The 13,334-nt window shown below is 41.5% G+C and overlaps 1 protein-coding gene across 1 annotated transcript in view; it reads left to right on the top strand.

Annotated features, from left to right (window-relative positions):
• Window positions 1-13,334, top strand: part of FAT3 (FAT atypical cadherin 3) — a 285,051-nt gene that overhangs the window by 77,459 nt on the left and 194,258 nt on the right. The window contains exon 3 of the mRNA XM_029285492.1: window positions 6,613-6,674. Within this exon, the coding sequence (XP_029141325.1) occupies window positions 6,613-6,674 (62 nt within the window). The remainder of the gene's footprint in view (window positions 1-6,612; window positions 6,675-13,334) is intronic.

Below are 13,334 nucleotides of genomic sequence, written 5' to 3'. Positions count from 1 at the left end.
TGCAGTGGCCCAATCTCCAGTAAATTCTGAAAGTTGCAAAAATGGATTGGACTTGAAGGGTGTTTACAGATAGTCCCCCAACTTACAACCATTCATTTAGCAACCTTTTGAAGTTATAACAGCCCTGAAAAAAGTAACGTACGACTGACCTTCACGCTTACGACTTGCATTCCTACGGTCACGTGATCAAAATTTGGGCACTAAACAACTGTATTTACAACACAGTGGGGTCATGTGATCACATTTTGCAACTTTCCCAGCCAGCTTCCAATAAGCACAGTCAATGGGAAAAGCCAGATTTGCATGGTTCACTTAACAACTGTAGCTAAAAAGGTCGTAAAATCGGGCACAACTCATTTAACAACTCCCTTGCTTAGCAATGGAAATTGTGGTCCCAATTATAGTCGTGACTATCAGTATTATTATAGGACAGTGATGGCGAACCTTTTAGAGACCGAGTGCCCAAACGTACGTATCGTCGGGTGCTGGGTGGGCGTGGCCCATTGGGTGGGTGTGGCCAATTGGGTGGGTGTCACCCATTGGGTGGCCTTGGCTGCGGTGGTAATGGCAAACTGGGTGGGAATTAAAAAGTTCAATCAATCAATTCCAACTTTGCTAGATCTTTTTTTTTCCTGAGAGAAGTTGAAATTGATTGATTGAACCTTTTTTTTTTTTTGCACATGGCGGCGGAGGCCTAAAGCGAAAAGGTTTTATAAAACCAGGCTGAAGGCCTAGGACCGGGGTGACGGCACACGTGCCCACACAGAGGGCCACCTATGGCATGTGTGCCATAGGTTCGCCACCACGGTTATAGGACTACCTGTACAATCAGTGGTCTCTAGGTTGACAAATGTTCTCTCCATTAGGGATGAAGAAATGCTATAGTAGAGAAGCCCAACCTCACCGTTGTATAAAACAAAGCTCAACTATCTTTCCTGCTTTGTTCAGTCATGCCACAAACTCTACTCCTCATATCCAGATGTTGCCCATGATTGAGCACCTTTCTATCTCATAACCTTGCCTCCTAACCCTTCATTCCCTGTTGCTCTTGTGCTATCCACCATAATCCAAGATAGAATTGCTTTCCATTTACGGTTAGCCACCGTTACATCTCCGGCTCATTATAACTCTAACATAACTAAGCTTTTCTGCTGCATATGGTACATCTGGGATAGGCAATTATATAGTGATGTTTGATTTATAGCCTATCTTAATGTATTCAACACAAGGCACTTGGCTGCATTAGAAAAATAAAGAGCTGATGTTGTTTCATTTTTACTATTCTTTGGGGAAGAACAAATATATCTTTAGCCTTTGCTGGCAGTTCAGTTGCTGGTGGTTGTGCATAGCAAAATTTGTAAATAAGATAATTTATGTTCTTTTCAACTCTCAAGAGGTACGTAAAACGTCAACGGGAGTAGACCACTTCCAAATCAGGACAGACAAGTGAGCGCTCATCCACACTCCCAGCAAGGACAGGTTGTGACTTGGATTGCAAGCAGCCCTGTCTGCGCTATGAGTTTTTATAGGTTTTATATCACTATAATTCTCATGGCTTCTTCCTAAATATCCTGGGAGTTGCGTTTCGGAGAACATACCAAAAATTTCTTTATTACAATTCCAAGTGTTTCCTCTTTTAGAGCTACAGCTTCTAAAGGGCAGGAGAAATTGGCTTCTGGTTCAAGTCAGTGATGTGTTTAGCCCTCTGGGTTATTACAAATGCACACTCTTCCGTCCTGCTATATTGTTGAAGCTCAGTCATTCTTCATCAGCAGTTATGGAGATGCTACTGACTATTTAGGCAACAAATTGCTTTGTAGAGATTTATTACAGTATGGCGCAATTGTACGCCTGCCCTTTCATAAGTAATTCTGATCAATGGAGCTTATTCCAATTTAACTGTGCATAGAATTTCATCCTAGATTTTGGATCGCCAAGTTGCCATTCACGCTCTGTTTCACAGGGATTAGCTACATGGTTGACAAGCACGATCTCTTCAGCACTACCCTCGTACGGGATTTGTGAAACAGATTTTGCTTGGTGCATAAATAGTAGAATCAAAAATACTGGATTAAAAGAAGTGTGGATTACATGACAGAGAAGGCATTTAAAGTGGAAATACATAGGATAGACCAGTGATGGCGAACCTTTTAGAGACTGAGTGCCCAAACTGCAACCCAAAACCCACTTATGCATCATCGAGTGCCGGTTGGGTGTGGCCCATTGGCTGGGTGTGGCCAATTGGGTGGGCGTCGCTGCGGTGGTAACGGCAGACTGGGTGGGACTAAAAAGTTCAATCAATCAATTCCAACTTTGCAAGATCTTTTTTTCCTGCGAAAAGCTGAAATTGATTGATTGAACTTTTTTTTTTTTTTGCACACGGCGGCGGAGGCCTAAAGCAAAAAGGTTTTATAAAACCCAGCTGAAGGCCTAGGATTGGGGCGACAGCACGCGTGCCCACAGAGAGGGCTCTGAGTGCCGCCTCTGGCACCCGTGCCATAGGTTCGCCACCACTGGGATAGACCAAGAGAATTAACCCAGATAAGGATTCTTTGCTAGATATACAAAAGAAGCTGGCTGAAGTTTTAAAAATTGTGGGGAAATACAGATGATAAACCAAGAGAATGACCTGGATAATGTCTTTTTATTAGATTTAGGAAAAGAGACACCTATTCAATAAGATAGAAGAATTGAAGAGAAAGCAAATACTACAACAGCATTTCAAGGAATTTTAAGTTTTTCAGAAATAAAAGGAAGGATTGTAAAGTTAGTTTATTTGATCAGTCACTTAAATATGAGCGAGCAATGTGCTGCAACTGCCAAAAAAACCCAACACAATCCTAGGCTGCATTAACAGAGGGATAGAATCAAGATCACGTAAAGTGTTAGTACTGCTTTATAACGCCTTGGTAAGACCACACTTGGAATATTGCATCTAGTTTGGGCCGCCATGATATAAAAAAGATGTTAAGACTCTAGAAAGAATGAAGAAAAGAGCAGCAAAAATGATTAGGGGACTGGAGGCTAAAATATATGAAGAACAGTTGCAGGAGGTGGGTATGTCTAGTTTAATGAAAATAAGGACTAACTGTTCCAATATCTAAAGGGCTCCCGCTAAGAAGAGGGGGTCAACCCATTCTCCAAAGCATCTGAAGGCAGGATAAGAAGCAATGGATGGGAATTAATCAAGGAGAGAACCAACCTAGAACTAAGAAGAAATTTCCTGACAGTTGGAACAATTAATCAGTGGAATGGCTTGCCTCCAGAACTTGTAGGTGCTCAACACGGGAGGTTTTTAAGAAGAGATTGGACATTTGTCTGAAATGGTATAGTTTCCTGCTTGAGCAGGAATTTGGACAAGAAGACCTTCAAGGTCCCTTCCAACTCTTATTCTGTTATGAAGGTTAAAATAGGATACATTTTTATGAAATTCTGGCAATATTTTACAAAGTTTTGCTGGTGCCAGGATTGAAAAGTTGATACCCTGTGGGTTTGTTTATGGATAACGGGTGGATTATAGAAAGAAGAGACATCTCTTTGGAACTTTATAGAGAGTGAAGGGCCACCAACCTGTTCATACTTAATGTGATGAAGATTGGAAGTCACTTCTTTATCATTTTTTTCTCTTTTTTTCTTTTTTTCTTTTTCCCTTCTTTGTATATTTTACCCTGTCTTCTTACTTTCCTTTCTCTCTCTGGATTTAGTTTGTATTAGTTTTAATTACCATCATTAACATCTTTAATAAAAATTTGAGAGAGAGAGAGAGAGAGAGAGAGAGAGAGAGAGAGAGAGAGAGAGAGAGGTAAAGAATAAAAGGACTGAATACTAAATTGAGCACCTGGGTTGAAATAGTATGTTCAAATGATTTGGACATGTAGACCGAATGAATGAGGATCCAATTTTAAAACAACTCTGTGAAGGAAGAGAGAAGGGATCCCGAAAAAAATCGTGGTCCCATGGAGTTATTAGGTCCTTCTAGAGAGAGAGCTGATAGGTTTCAAAAGCAGGTGCAGTGGATGAGGTGGTATGTGGATGTCACGGAGGTGATACTTCGCATAGATAAGAGCAAGAGTAAAATCACTGAGAATTATACACCGCTTCATAGTGCTTTTACAGCCCTCTCTAAGCCCCCAATTATCTGGCTCCTCATTTTACTGATCTTGGAAGCATGGAAGGCTGAGTCAACCTCGAGCCAGTCAGGATCGAACTCCTGGCAGTGGGCAGAGTTTGCCTGCAATACTGCATTCTAACCAGTGCGCCACCAGGGCTCTATTTCCTTTTATTTATTTGTTTTAATGGGATACTTTTGCTCTCTCTAGCACATGATTGCTTGCTCCTTTTCTGCAATCTGCCTAAGATGGCTTATTCTGAAATGGAAGAGCATGGCAGGTGTGCATCTGTGTATGGGCTTTCAAGCATTATGGGATGGATGCAGGTGGGTTTACAGCCTTTTTTCCGTTCTGTATCAATTCTAAATGTACATTACTGTATATCTGAAACACACAGAGAGAAGGGAGGGATAGATTTTAAAAACAACTGCACCGCAAAGTACAAAGAACAAGGCTGCCTTTTCTGCCATTGCATCTGCCCATGGAATATTATCCTCCCTAAGAGCAGATTTATCTCTGATACATATGAGATGGCAGCCATCTCATTAATTCATTTATTAAATAAAGCAACAAACACCGGAAAATTCAGAATGTCATACACTGTCTTGTATAAACAGTGCTTCTGTCTGGAATATTCATCCCGAAAGTGTGAAATCAAGCTAATTTGCTTACAAATGTGTGTTAAACAAAGTCCCTAGAAACTTTTGACTGGTTTAGCTGTCATTTTAAAGTCAGTGGATCGGTAATGCCCATAGCTAACCTCACTTGCTAATTTCACCTGTTGATTTCAATGGAAATTGAGTTCCAGCTGAGTCCAGCACAGTGTTTTTACATGCATATCTGTGATCAGTTAACCAGCATCTGTATTTGCGACTCCTATCAGTTGGAAGAATTTCCTCTGGCAGGATCCAGGAAGAGAGCTTTCTCTGCAGTTGCCCCAGTCCTTAGGAACACCTTACCCCCAGAGGTGAGGTGAGCCCCCACTCTTCTGGCTTTCGGAAAGAGTGTTAAGATCTGACTCTGCTGACGGGGGGTGGGGTGTCAAGGATTTGGTTGCCACAATATAAAAAAGATGTTGAGACTCTAGAAAGAGTGCAGAGAAGAGCAACAAAGATGTTTAGGGAACTGATCATCATGAAAAATGGTTACAGAAACTGGGTATGTCTAGTCTGATTAAAAGAAGCACTCGGGGTGACATGATAACCATGTTCCAATATTTGAGGGGCTGCCACAAAGAAAAGGGGGTCAACCTATTTTCCCAAAAACCTAAGGGCAGGACAACGAGCAAAGGATGGAAGCTTATCAACGAGAGATTCAACCTAGGATTAGAATCGTTTATCAGTGGAATAGCTTGCCTTCAAAATTTGTGGGTGCTCCATCAATGCAGGTTTTAAAGAAGAGATTGGACAGCTGTTTATCTGAAATGGTGTAGGGCAGTGGTGGCGAACCTATGGCACGCGTGCCAGAGGCGGCACTCAGAGCCCTTTCTGTGGGTACACATGCTGTCGCCCCAGCCCCGCCTCCCCCGTGGCCCCCTCCTCACCAGCAACCCCCCTGGAGCAGAGTCGCCCCTGGGCACGGCCCGCACCGAGCAGCGCAGCCAAGGACATGACAGCTGGGCAGCAGGGACAAGACTCCGCCCTCACGCCCCATCGTACACAGATAATGTTGCAGGGTGCGGGTGGAGGGCGTGGCTGCCATGGCGCTGCAGGGCCGCCTGGGCAATCTATGGTGGGCCATGGAGGCACTGGGTGGCCCTGCGTGCGGGTGGGGTGGGGGGCGGAGCAGGCAGGGCGGGAGGCGGAGTGGGGCGGGGGGCAGGTTTTGGGCACTCGGTCTCTAAAAGGCTCGCCATCACTGGTGTAGGGCCTCCTATTTGAGCATGGGTTGGACTAGAATGGGGATAGGCAACCTCAGCTCTTTTATGACTCGTGGACTTCAATTCCCAGAATTCCTGAGCCAGCCATGCTGAGGGGAAAGGGAGAGGTTTCCAAGCTGAGCCATGCCGGCTCAGGAATTCTGGGAGTTGAAGTCCACGACTCATAAAAGAGCCAAGGTTGCCTACCCCTGGACTAGAAGATTTCCAAAGTCCCTTCCAACTCTATTATTCTTTTAACCTTATGGATACTTGGTATCGTGCAGGTGTCTTTTAACTTTTTAAAATGTTAACACTGCATCCCTATCTTTTCATTCTGTTTTTAACTTTGTTCTTATTTTATGCATTCATGTTACGTTTTTATTGTAAGCCTCCCAGAATCACTTAAGGTGAGATGGGCGGTATAGAAATGCAATAGATAAATAAATAACAGATAAACAAGTGAAGGTATGTGTTATGTGAACGCAATAGAACAATTCCAGTTAGTGCACAATTCTAGTTACTAGTTACTGCGCATCTCAGCCTTTGACAATCATCATAGTCAGATGAAACTGAAACATTTGCTACTTGTGCTCTATGTTAGACCTCACATTTACGGAAAATATTTCTGTTTTTTTTTTCTTACAGGGCTCATAACCACAACTTCAAGAAAGCTGGATCGTGAACAGCAGGCAGAACACTTTCTTGAGGTAAGATTTAGATCAGAGGCCTTCAAACTTGGCCCTTTTATGACTTGTGGACTTCAACTCCCAGAATTCCTCAGCCAGGCACACTGGCTGAGGAATTCTGGGAGTTGAAAACCACAAGTCATAAAAGGACAAAATTTGAAGACCTCTGATATAGATGGTGAAGGGACAATCTGGCTTACAGATTTTACACAAATGAGCCTTCTGTTCATCGTCTTCCTTCAATTCCTTAAGCATACTTGTATTCAGTTAAGGACTTCTGAGCAAAAGTGGAGAAAAAACAGAACTATATCACACTTCAGAAGCTCCTATTGCTCCTTCACTTCCCTAGCTTCATGGAGCTTCTGCAGGAAGTAACTCGGGATTTTTTATATCCATTGCTAATAGCAATAGCACTTAGACTTATATACCACTTCACAGTGCTTTACAGCCCTCTCTAAGCAGTTTGCAGAGTCAGTACGTTGCCCCCAACAATCTGAGTCCTCCTCATTTTACCGACCTCAAAGGAGGAAAGGCTGAGAACAGGTGAGAATCGAACTGCCAAAGTGCAGGCAGCCGGCAGGCAGCAGAAGTAGCCTGCAGTACTGCACTCTAACCACTGTGCCACCATGGTTAATCCTCTTCCAGCTGCATTCATTTCGTACACTGATTTTCAAAATGGAGATAAATTGAGGAAAGTAAAGTCTCTTCAGGATCATCAATGTTTAACTATTTGGGGACATCTTAATCTTGAAGGTTTTTATTATCAGTCATTAGGTCAGAATGAAAAGCTTTATTGGAAGATGCAACAATTGCAAGAAACATCAACAATAGGAATAAAAAAGTCATTTTCAGTGATTGTGATGGTGAAGATGATGATGGCGATCATGACAACGATGATGACATTAGCAGAAAAATGAGATTGTAATTTTTAGCCCCTTTATTTAAATGTTGAGAAATGACTGTTTGGGGGAGGAAGTGTTTTCATTCCTTATTTTTTTAAAAAATGGAAAGTTGTATCATCCTACTTTTGTGATTTGCTATCCTATTTTTCGTGCTATGATCTTGAAGAGTGCTAAAAAGCTTCTGGAGCCACACACACAATTTCTTTTTCAATAGATCCTTGGACAAACTTCAAATCTCAGAACAATATGATATATGGCCAGGTTGAAAATGAGGCAGGAAATCAAGTGTCATAAGTTTATATAGGGCCTGCGGGGATTTTACTTACTGTTCTACAGTCTGTAAATCAGATATTTCCTATAAGTACCCTTTAAAATGAAGAGGAAAAGGATTTATATCCAGTGGGAAATGGTGCCAACTAGCTAACACAGTGGTTCTCAACCTGTGGTCTGCTGACCTCTGGGGTGCCATGATATTGTCACAGAGAGTCTGCGAGGTCTTGAAGAAATGTTATGATTTAAATCTTGAGTTAAGTCTTCGTGGTTTGTGGCCATGGTCCATGGCCATAAAAGGCATTTAAAGGGTGTTTGTGGTAAAGAAAAGATTGAAAACCACTGAGCTAATATATTTCATGAGTACCCCTTAAAAGAAAATCATATTGTCTATTTTTAACTGAAGAAAGAATTGCAATGTTTATTAAACTAAATCAGTAGCACTGATTCTGGGATTTGGGAGATTGGAATAATGGAAATGAGCCCACAAAACTCAGTCTTGCTGGCCTTTTAATTATGTGATTGCAGCAGGGATAAATTAGTTCCTGCAGTGAATGGATTGCATGTTTTACACGAACTCTGTTTATTTGTTCATTGTTTGTGTTGTGCTTACATAAGAGTTGGTTCTCACACTACTATGGACTTAGGAAATGGAAATTGACACCTACACACTCATCCATTATGAAAGGCTCTGCCTTTATGATTTAGAATATAAATTGATTCTGATGGGAAATAGTTTATTTGCTGAAATTCTTGTGATCCTGTCTTTCTCATTTCAGTAAATCTTGTTAGGAAGATTTCAGTGATTCGATCAGGGGGAAAAACTTAACTTTCAATTTGAGTCCAGGGTCACAGAGAGAAGCCAAGATCCACCAACTTACACCTGGTACAAAAACATACAGTCAAAATTTTCAAATTTATCTCATAGCTTTTCCACTTGGCCTATGGGTTTCCATATGCTGTATTTTAGAATATAATTTAATATTGAATCTGAGAACCTTGATTTATCTCCTGTTGCTACCAAGAAGAGCCATGCTGGAATATACAGAAGGCAATCTTGTAGTTTCCTGTTGTGAAAGTGCCCAACCACATATTTCTGGGAAACCATTACCAGATGGAGAGTGCTGGACAGGGAAAAATGTCCTTCCTCTTTTTTCCTTCAGTTAGATGAACAAGAATTTGGTTTAGCAATCCCTTTGAAGGAAAAAAAAGTTTTTAGAGATAATTTTTTACTGGGGCTGTAGTGGATTTTGGTTAACCCAAAAGATTTAAACCTGTCCTTCTAGATCAGGGGTAGGCAACCTTGGCTCTTTTATGACTCGTGGACTTCAACTCCCAGAATTCCTGAGCCAGCTGGTGAGCAGAGATCAACAGCATCCAGGAAAATCAAACCAGTGAAGAACCAATCAAGGCGGTCTTCAAAAAAGACCACGGCAAATCTCTTATTTTTTCCATTGTTCTTTTGCCATCATGGGTAGAGATTGTGTTTCATCTCAGTCTTGCTTCAGCCAGGCAATTAAGTGTTCCAAATCAGACAAAGGATTAATTACTAGAAAATGGCTATTAAGTAGAGCTAGATACAGATTAGGATCTGTTCATTGAGTTACTTTGTGGGTTGACCTCAGCTTGGTATCCTGAGTTTGTTCTACCTGGAGAAAGAGTGGGGGAAGGAGAGAGAAAGAGAGAGAGAGGTATACTCTTACATGAAAGTATTGCCACTAAGTAAAGCCTGCAGGATTCATGATATTTTATTTTCTATTTTTCCCATTGTCTTCAAGTCCCGGTTATATTATAAAAGTCTTGTATCCTTTTCTGGAACCCTTTCCCTGTTGTTGTTCAGGCAAAGACTTTAGCCTAAAATTCTAGCTATATCCTGGCCACGCTACTGAACTACAGCAAGGGCAAGAGAGCCAATTGCACAAGGTTTTCCACTTTTCTTCTTGAGTAAAGAGGCACTAAGGAATTAGTTGAATGGTGATAGACTATAAAGCAGGTTGTCCCAAGGTGCCTGGGAGGATGCAACAGTGGGGAGTATGGGGGAAAGTCTTAAAGGATCCTCTTCCCTTGAAGGGAACTGGAGAGGTCAACCCACTACATCAGACATGTCAAACACAAGGCCCGGGGGCCGGATGCGGCCCGCTAAGTGGTTTCATGTGGCCCGTGAAACCATCCTGGAAACAGTGAGGGAATGGCCCCCGCTGCCTTGGCCCTGGCCCAGGCCGCACGGGAGCCAATGTACAATTTTGTGGTGGCCCTCTATGCTGAAATGCATTCAGTCTTAGCTCACAAGGCTGTCTGGAAACAGCGAGGAACCAGCCCCTGCCGCGTCGGCCCCGCCCCCTGGGTGCATGCTGGGGAGGTGTCACCCTTTGTGAGGAATGAAGAAATGCACCATCGCCTGGAAGTGGCCAGCAAATGGCCCTCGCCTACTTCACATATTCGGCTTGATAGGCTCTGCCCTGGTCCCACCCCCTTCTGCCAGAGACCGTCAGATCTGTCCCACTCCTGCCCAGGCCCCCACAGGCACCCTTGACGTGAACGACGTAGAGCTGGCCACGCCCACCCAGTAGACCACACCCACTCCATCCACGCCCACCCAGTAGGCCGCACCCACCCTGGCCACACCCACCCGGCCCCCCGAGGGCAACCACAATGCTGATGCGGCCCACAATGAAATTGAGTTTGACACCCCTGCACTACATCATTACTGGTAGAATATTATTTAATGAAATGGTGACCAAATGTTGAATTAACATCCTGTCTTTCCAGCCGTTTGCGCTTTTCCTGAGTTAAATCCCCAAGGTAAGGATAGACCGCCTTGGGCTTTTTCAATAGGGTGTCCTTCAACAATTTTTGGAGAAGTGTATCTTCAATACATGAAGATACACTTCAGCAAATTTTTTCCACAAATTTGCTGAAGAATTTCAAAATGGCATATTTGCCCAACTCTACAGTGCAGCCTGTCTTCCTTCTATTCTCTTTCCTGCTACTGCTTCAGGTCTTTCAAGATTAGTAGAAGTCAAAATATGGACAGATGCATAGATACAAATATGGAGACCCGGGTTAATTTCATCTCTTCCCCCTGCCCTGACAGAGCCACTTAAAACATTCGACACCTTTTTGCCAAACAACAAAACTGTTAACCATTTAGCCCTAAATTATTTGGAGGACAAGGCTTTCTTTTATGATATTTGCAAAGTAATTTCTGAAATGTTTGGCACTTACCAAGATTAATTAACCTCCTGTGGGAGCCTTTAATTGACAATATTACCATGAATTCCCTGTTTTACCACTGGAACTTTTCGGATTTTTTTTTTATATTCTTCCTCCCGTCAGTGTTTGATTGGCATTGAAAGAAAATAAAATTGGCTCCTTTTGAAAAGATATCTAATTTGCTAAAGAACTTAAAAGCGTCTCTTCTCTGTCCACATGGGGTGATAATGTATGAGTGTTGATGAGCCTTGATGTGGACAGAAACTTTTTAAATTGTTTCAACTTGCTCTAAACTTGACAGTGATGTAATACTCTTAAACATCTGTTCATAAGCATTTGCACAAAGCTGAAATAAGTTAAAAGAACTGGAAGCAAAATTGGAAGATCTCTAAAAAGAATGAACATATTAACTTTGGGGAGGTTTGTGTTTTTAGTTTTACTCTATACTCTGGTGATGGGGAGGGGTGCTCAAGATAAATTTATTTTATATAATATAATTATGATTATTATTAATTTGGAATTCTGATTATTATTACTTTGTTGTTTTGTGTGTACACTGAGAGCTTATGCACGGAAGACAAATTTCTTGTGTGTCCAATCACACTTAGATAGATAGATAGATAATTTAATTTGTATACCGCCCTACTCCCGTAGGACTCAGGGCGGTTCACAGCATATTAAAAACAAATAATATACACAAAATACAAAAAATGCAAAATACAAAAATACAGAAATACAAAAAATAAACCCCGATAAAAGCCGAATTAAAACCAAATATTACCAGCTGTGTTTCCAATTAAAATACTTTTAAAATGGCCAATAAAGTATTCTATTCTATTCTATTCTATTCTCTGGGTAGTAGGAGCTGCTAACTATATCCGTTTTGTTCCTTTGTGCTCCAGTGCATATATTTCTTATATGTTCCAGTGTATATCATCTCTGTACTTATCTATATGTTACTAACATTCATGTCATGACCTTTCACTGTGCAGAAAGATGCCTCATAGGGCACATTTTTTTGAATCAAGGTACTCAAATGGACTAATTTATAAAATGCATCCAAAATCCAGGATGCATGACTCCAATGGAATTGAAATTTGGCAAATTTTATAAAATAAACATTTCCTGTTGTCAACTCTTGATGTTTCACTGTGCTATACAGCTCAACGTGGACTGTAAAAGATGACCAGACCGAGCTTGAGGGAGGGGTCAAGCAAGTCATCAGTTTAGAGTCCCTTCATGACCACAAGAGATCTAAGTCCAACCCTCCTTGAATTCCATTGACTCTTACCTACTGCCAATTTGCCTTGACCATAGTAGTTCAGATTCTTATTTAGGGATAACATGGAATAAACTTGTACTCATTTGAACAATCCTGGTTCCTTATTTGTTTGTGCCTGACATGGGCTATTTTCAAGGTACATACATCTCTGAATAGCTCCCTGAATTTTTAAAAAACTTTTCCAGTATGTTCTTCCATTGTTGAAAGCATTGAAGAATCTGCCAAGGAAATATCTCCGAAACAATGACCCAAGGGGTCACGGGTTGTCTAGTTTACAATTAACAAGCAGATAATGCTGTCACAATGGCTACACCCTAAATAGTTTGGTACCCTACCTACCTTCTTTTAATAATTAGTAGAATTAGATAGATGAAGCGTTTAAAAATAATTCAGCATTACAGACTGAATATTTTAGTGATGTCTCAGGAGAAAAACAGATGCACTCATAATTAGTTGTAGGATATTCTAAATTGACATACACATTTGTTTAATAGATATGAATCAGGCAGAATGCAACTACTTCCCTACCTTTAATATACATATACAACATACCTCATCAGGCTTTCTAATCTATTGTTGTTAGATGCCATATGCAAATATGTGTGAGCCCAGCAAAGTGAGAGCCATCAGCATCAATTTTATAGTTCACAGATGCCTTATTAAGATTTAACGATGGTGGATGCAATGCTCTGGTATTTTATACAAAGTGTATCCCGTTGTGTAGAACAGTATTCTTCAACCTCAGCACCTTTAAGATATGTGGACATCAATACTGGTTGGGGGAATTCTGGGGATTGAAGTCCACACATCTTAAAGTTGGTAGGGTTGAGAAACATTTCTCTAGAAACGGAAAATGTAAACTGACAAGGTAGAGAGAATCCAGGAGTGGTTCTGTGATCGGTGTTCCCCTTTAGTATGGCTTGCATTTTGGAGGAAAGACTGAGCGGTCCTACCATAGATGTCCCATACAAGCCACCATGACTTCACTTCCATCTTGGTGTTACCATACAAGTA

Source organism: Protobothrops mucrosquamatus, unplaced genomic scaffold (genome assembly GCF_001527695.2).
Source record: "Protobothrops mucrosquamatus isolate PMUCROS unplaced genomic scaffold, P.Mucros_1.0 scaffold1771, whole genome shotgun sequence".
NCBI classification, from domain to species: domain Eukaryota; kingdom Metazoa; phylum Chordata; class Lepidosauria; order Squamata; family Viperidae; genus Protobothrops; species Protobothrops mucrosquamatus.
Note: the sequence above shows the minus strand (reverse complement) of the source record. Positions and strands in the feature narration are given on the sequence as shown.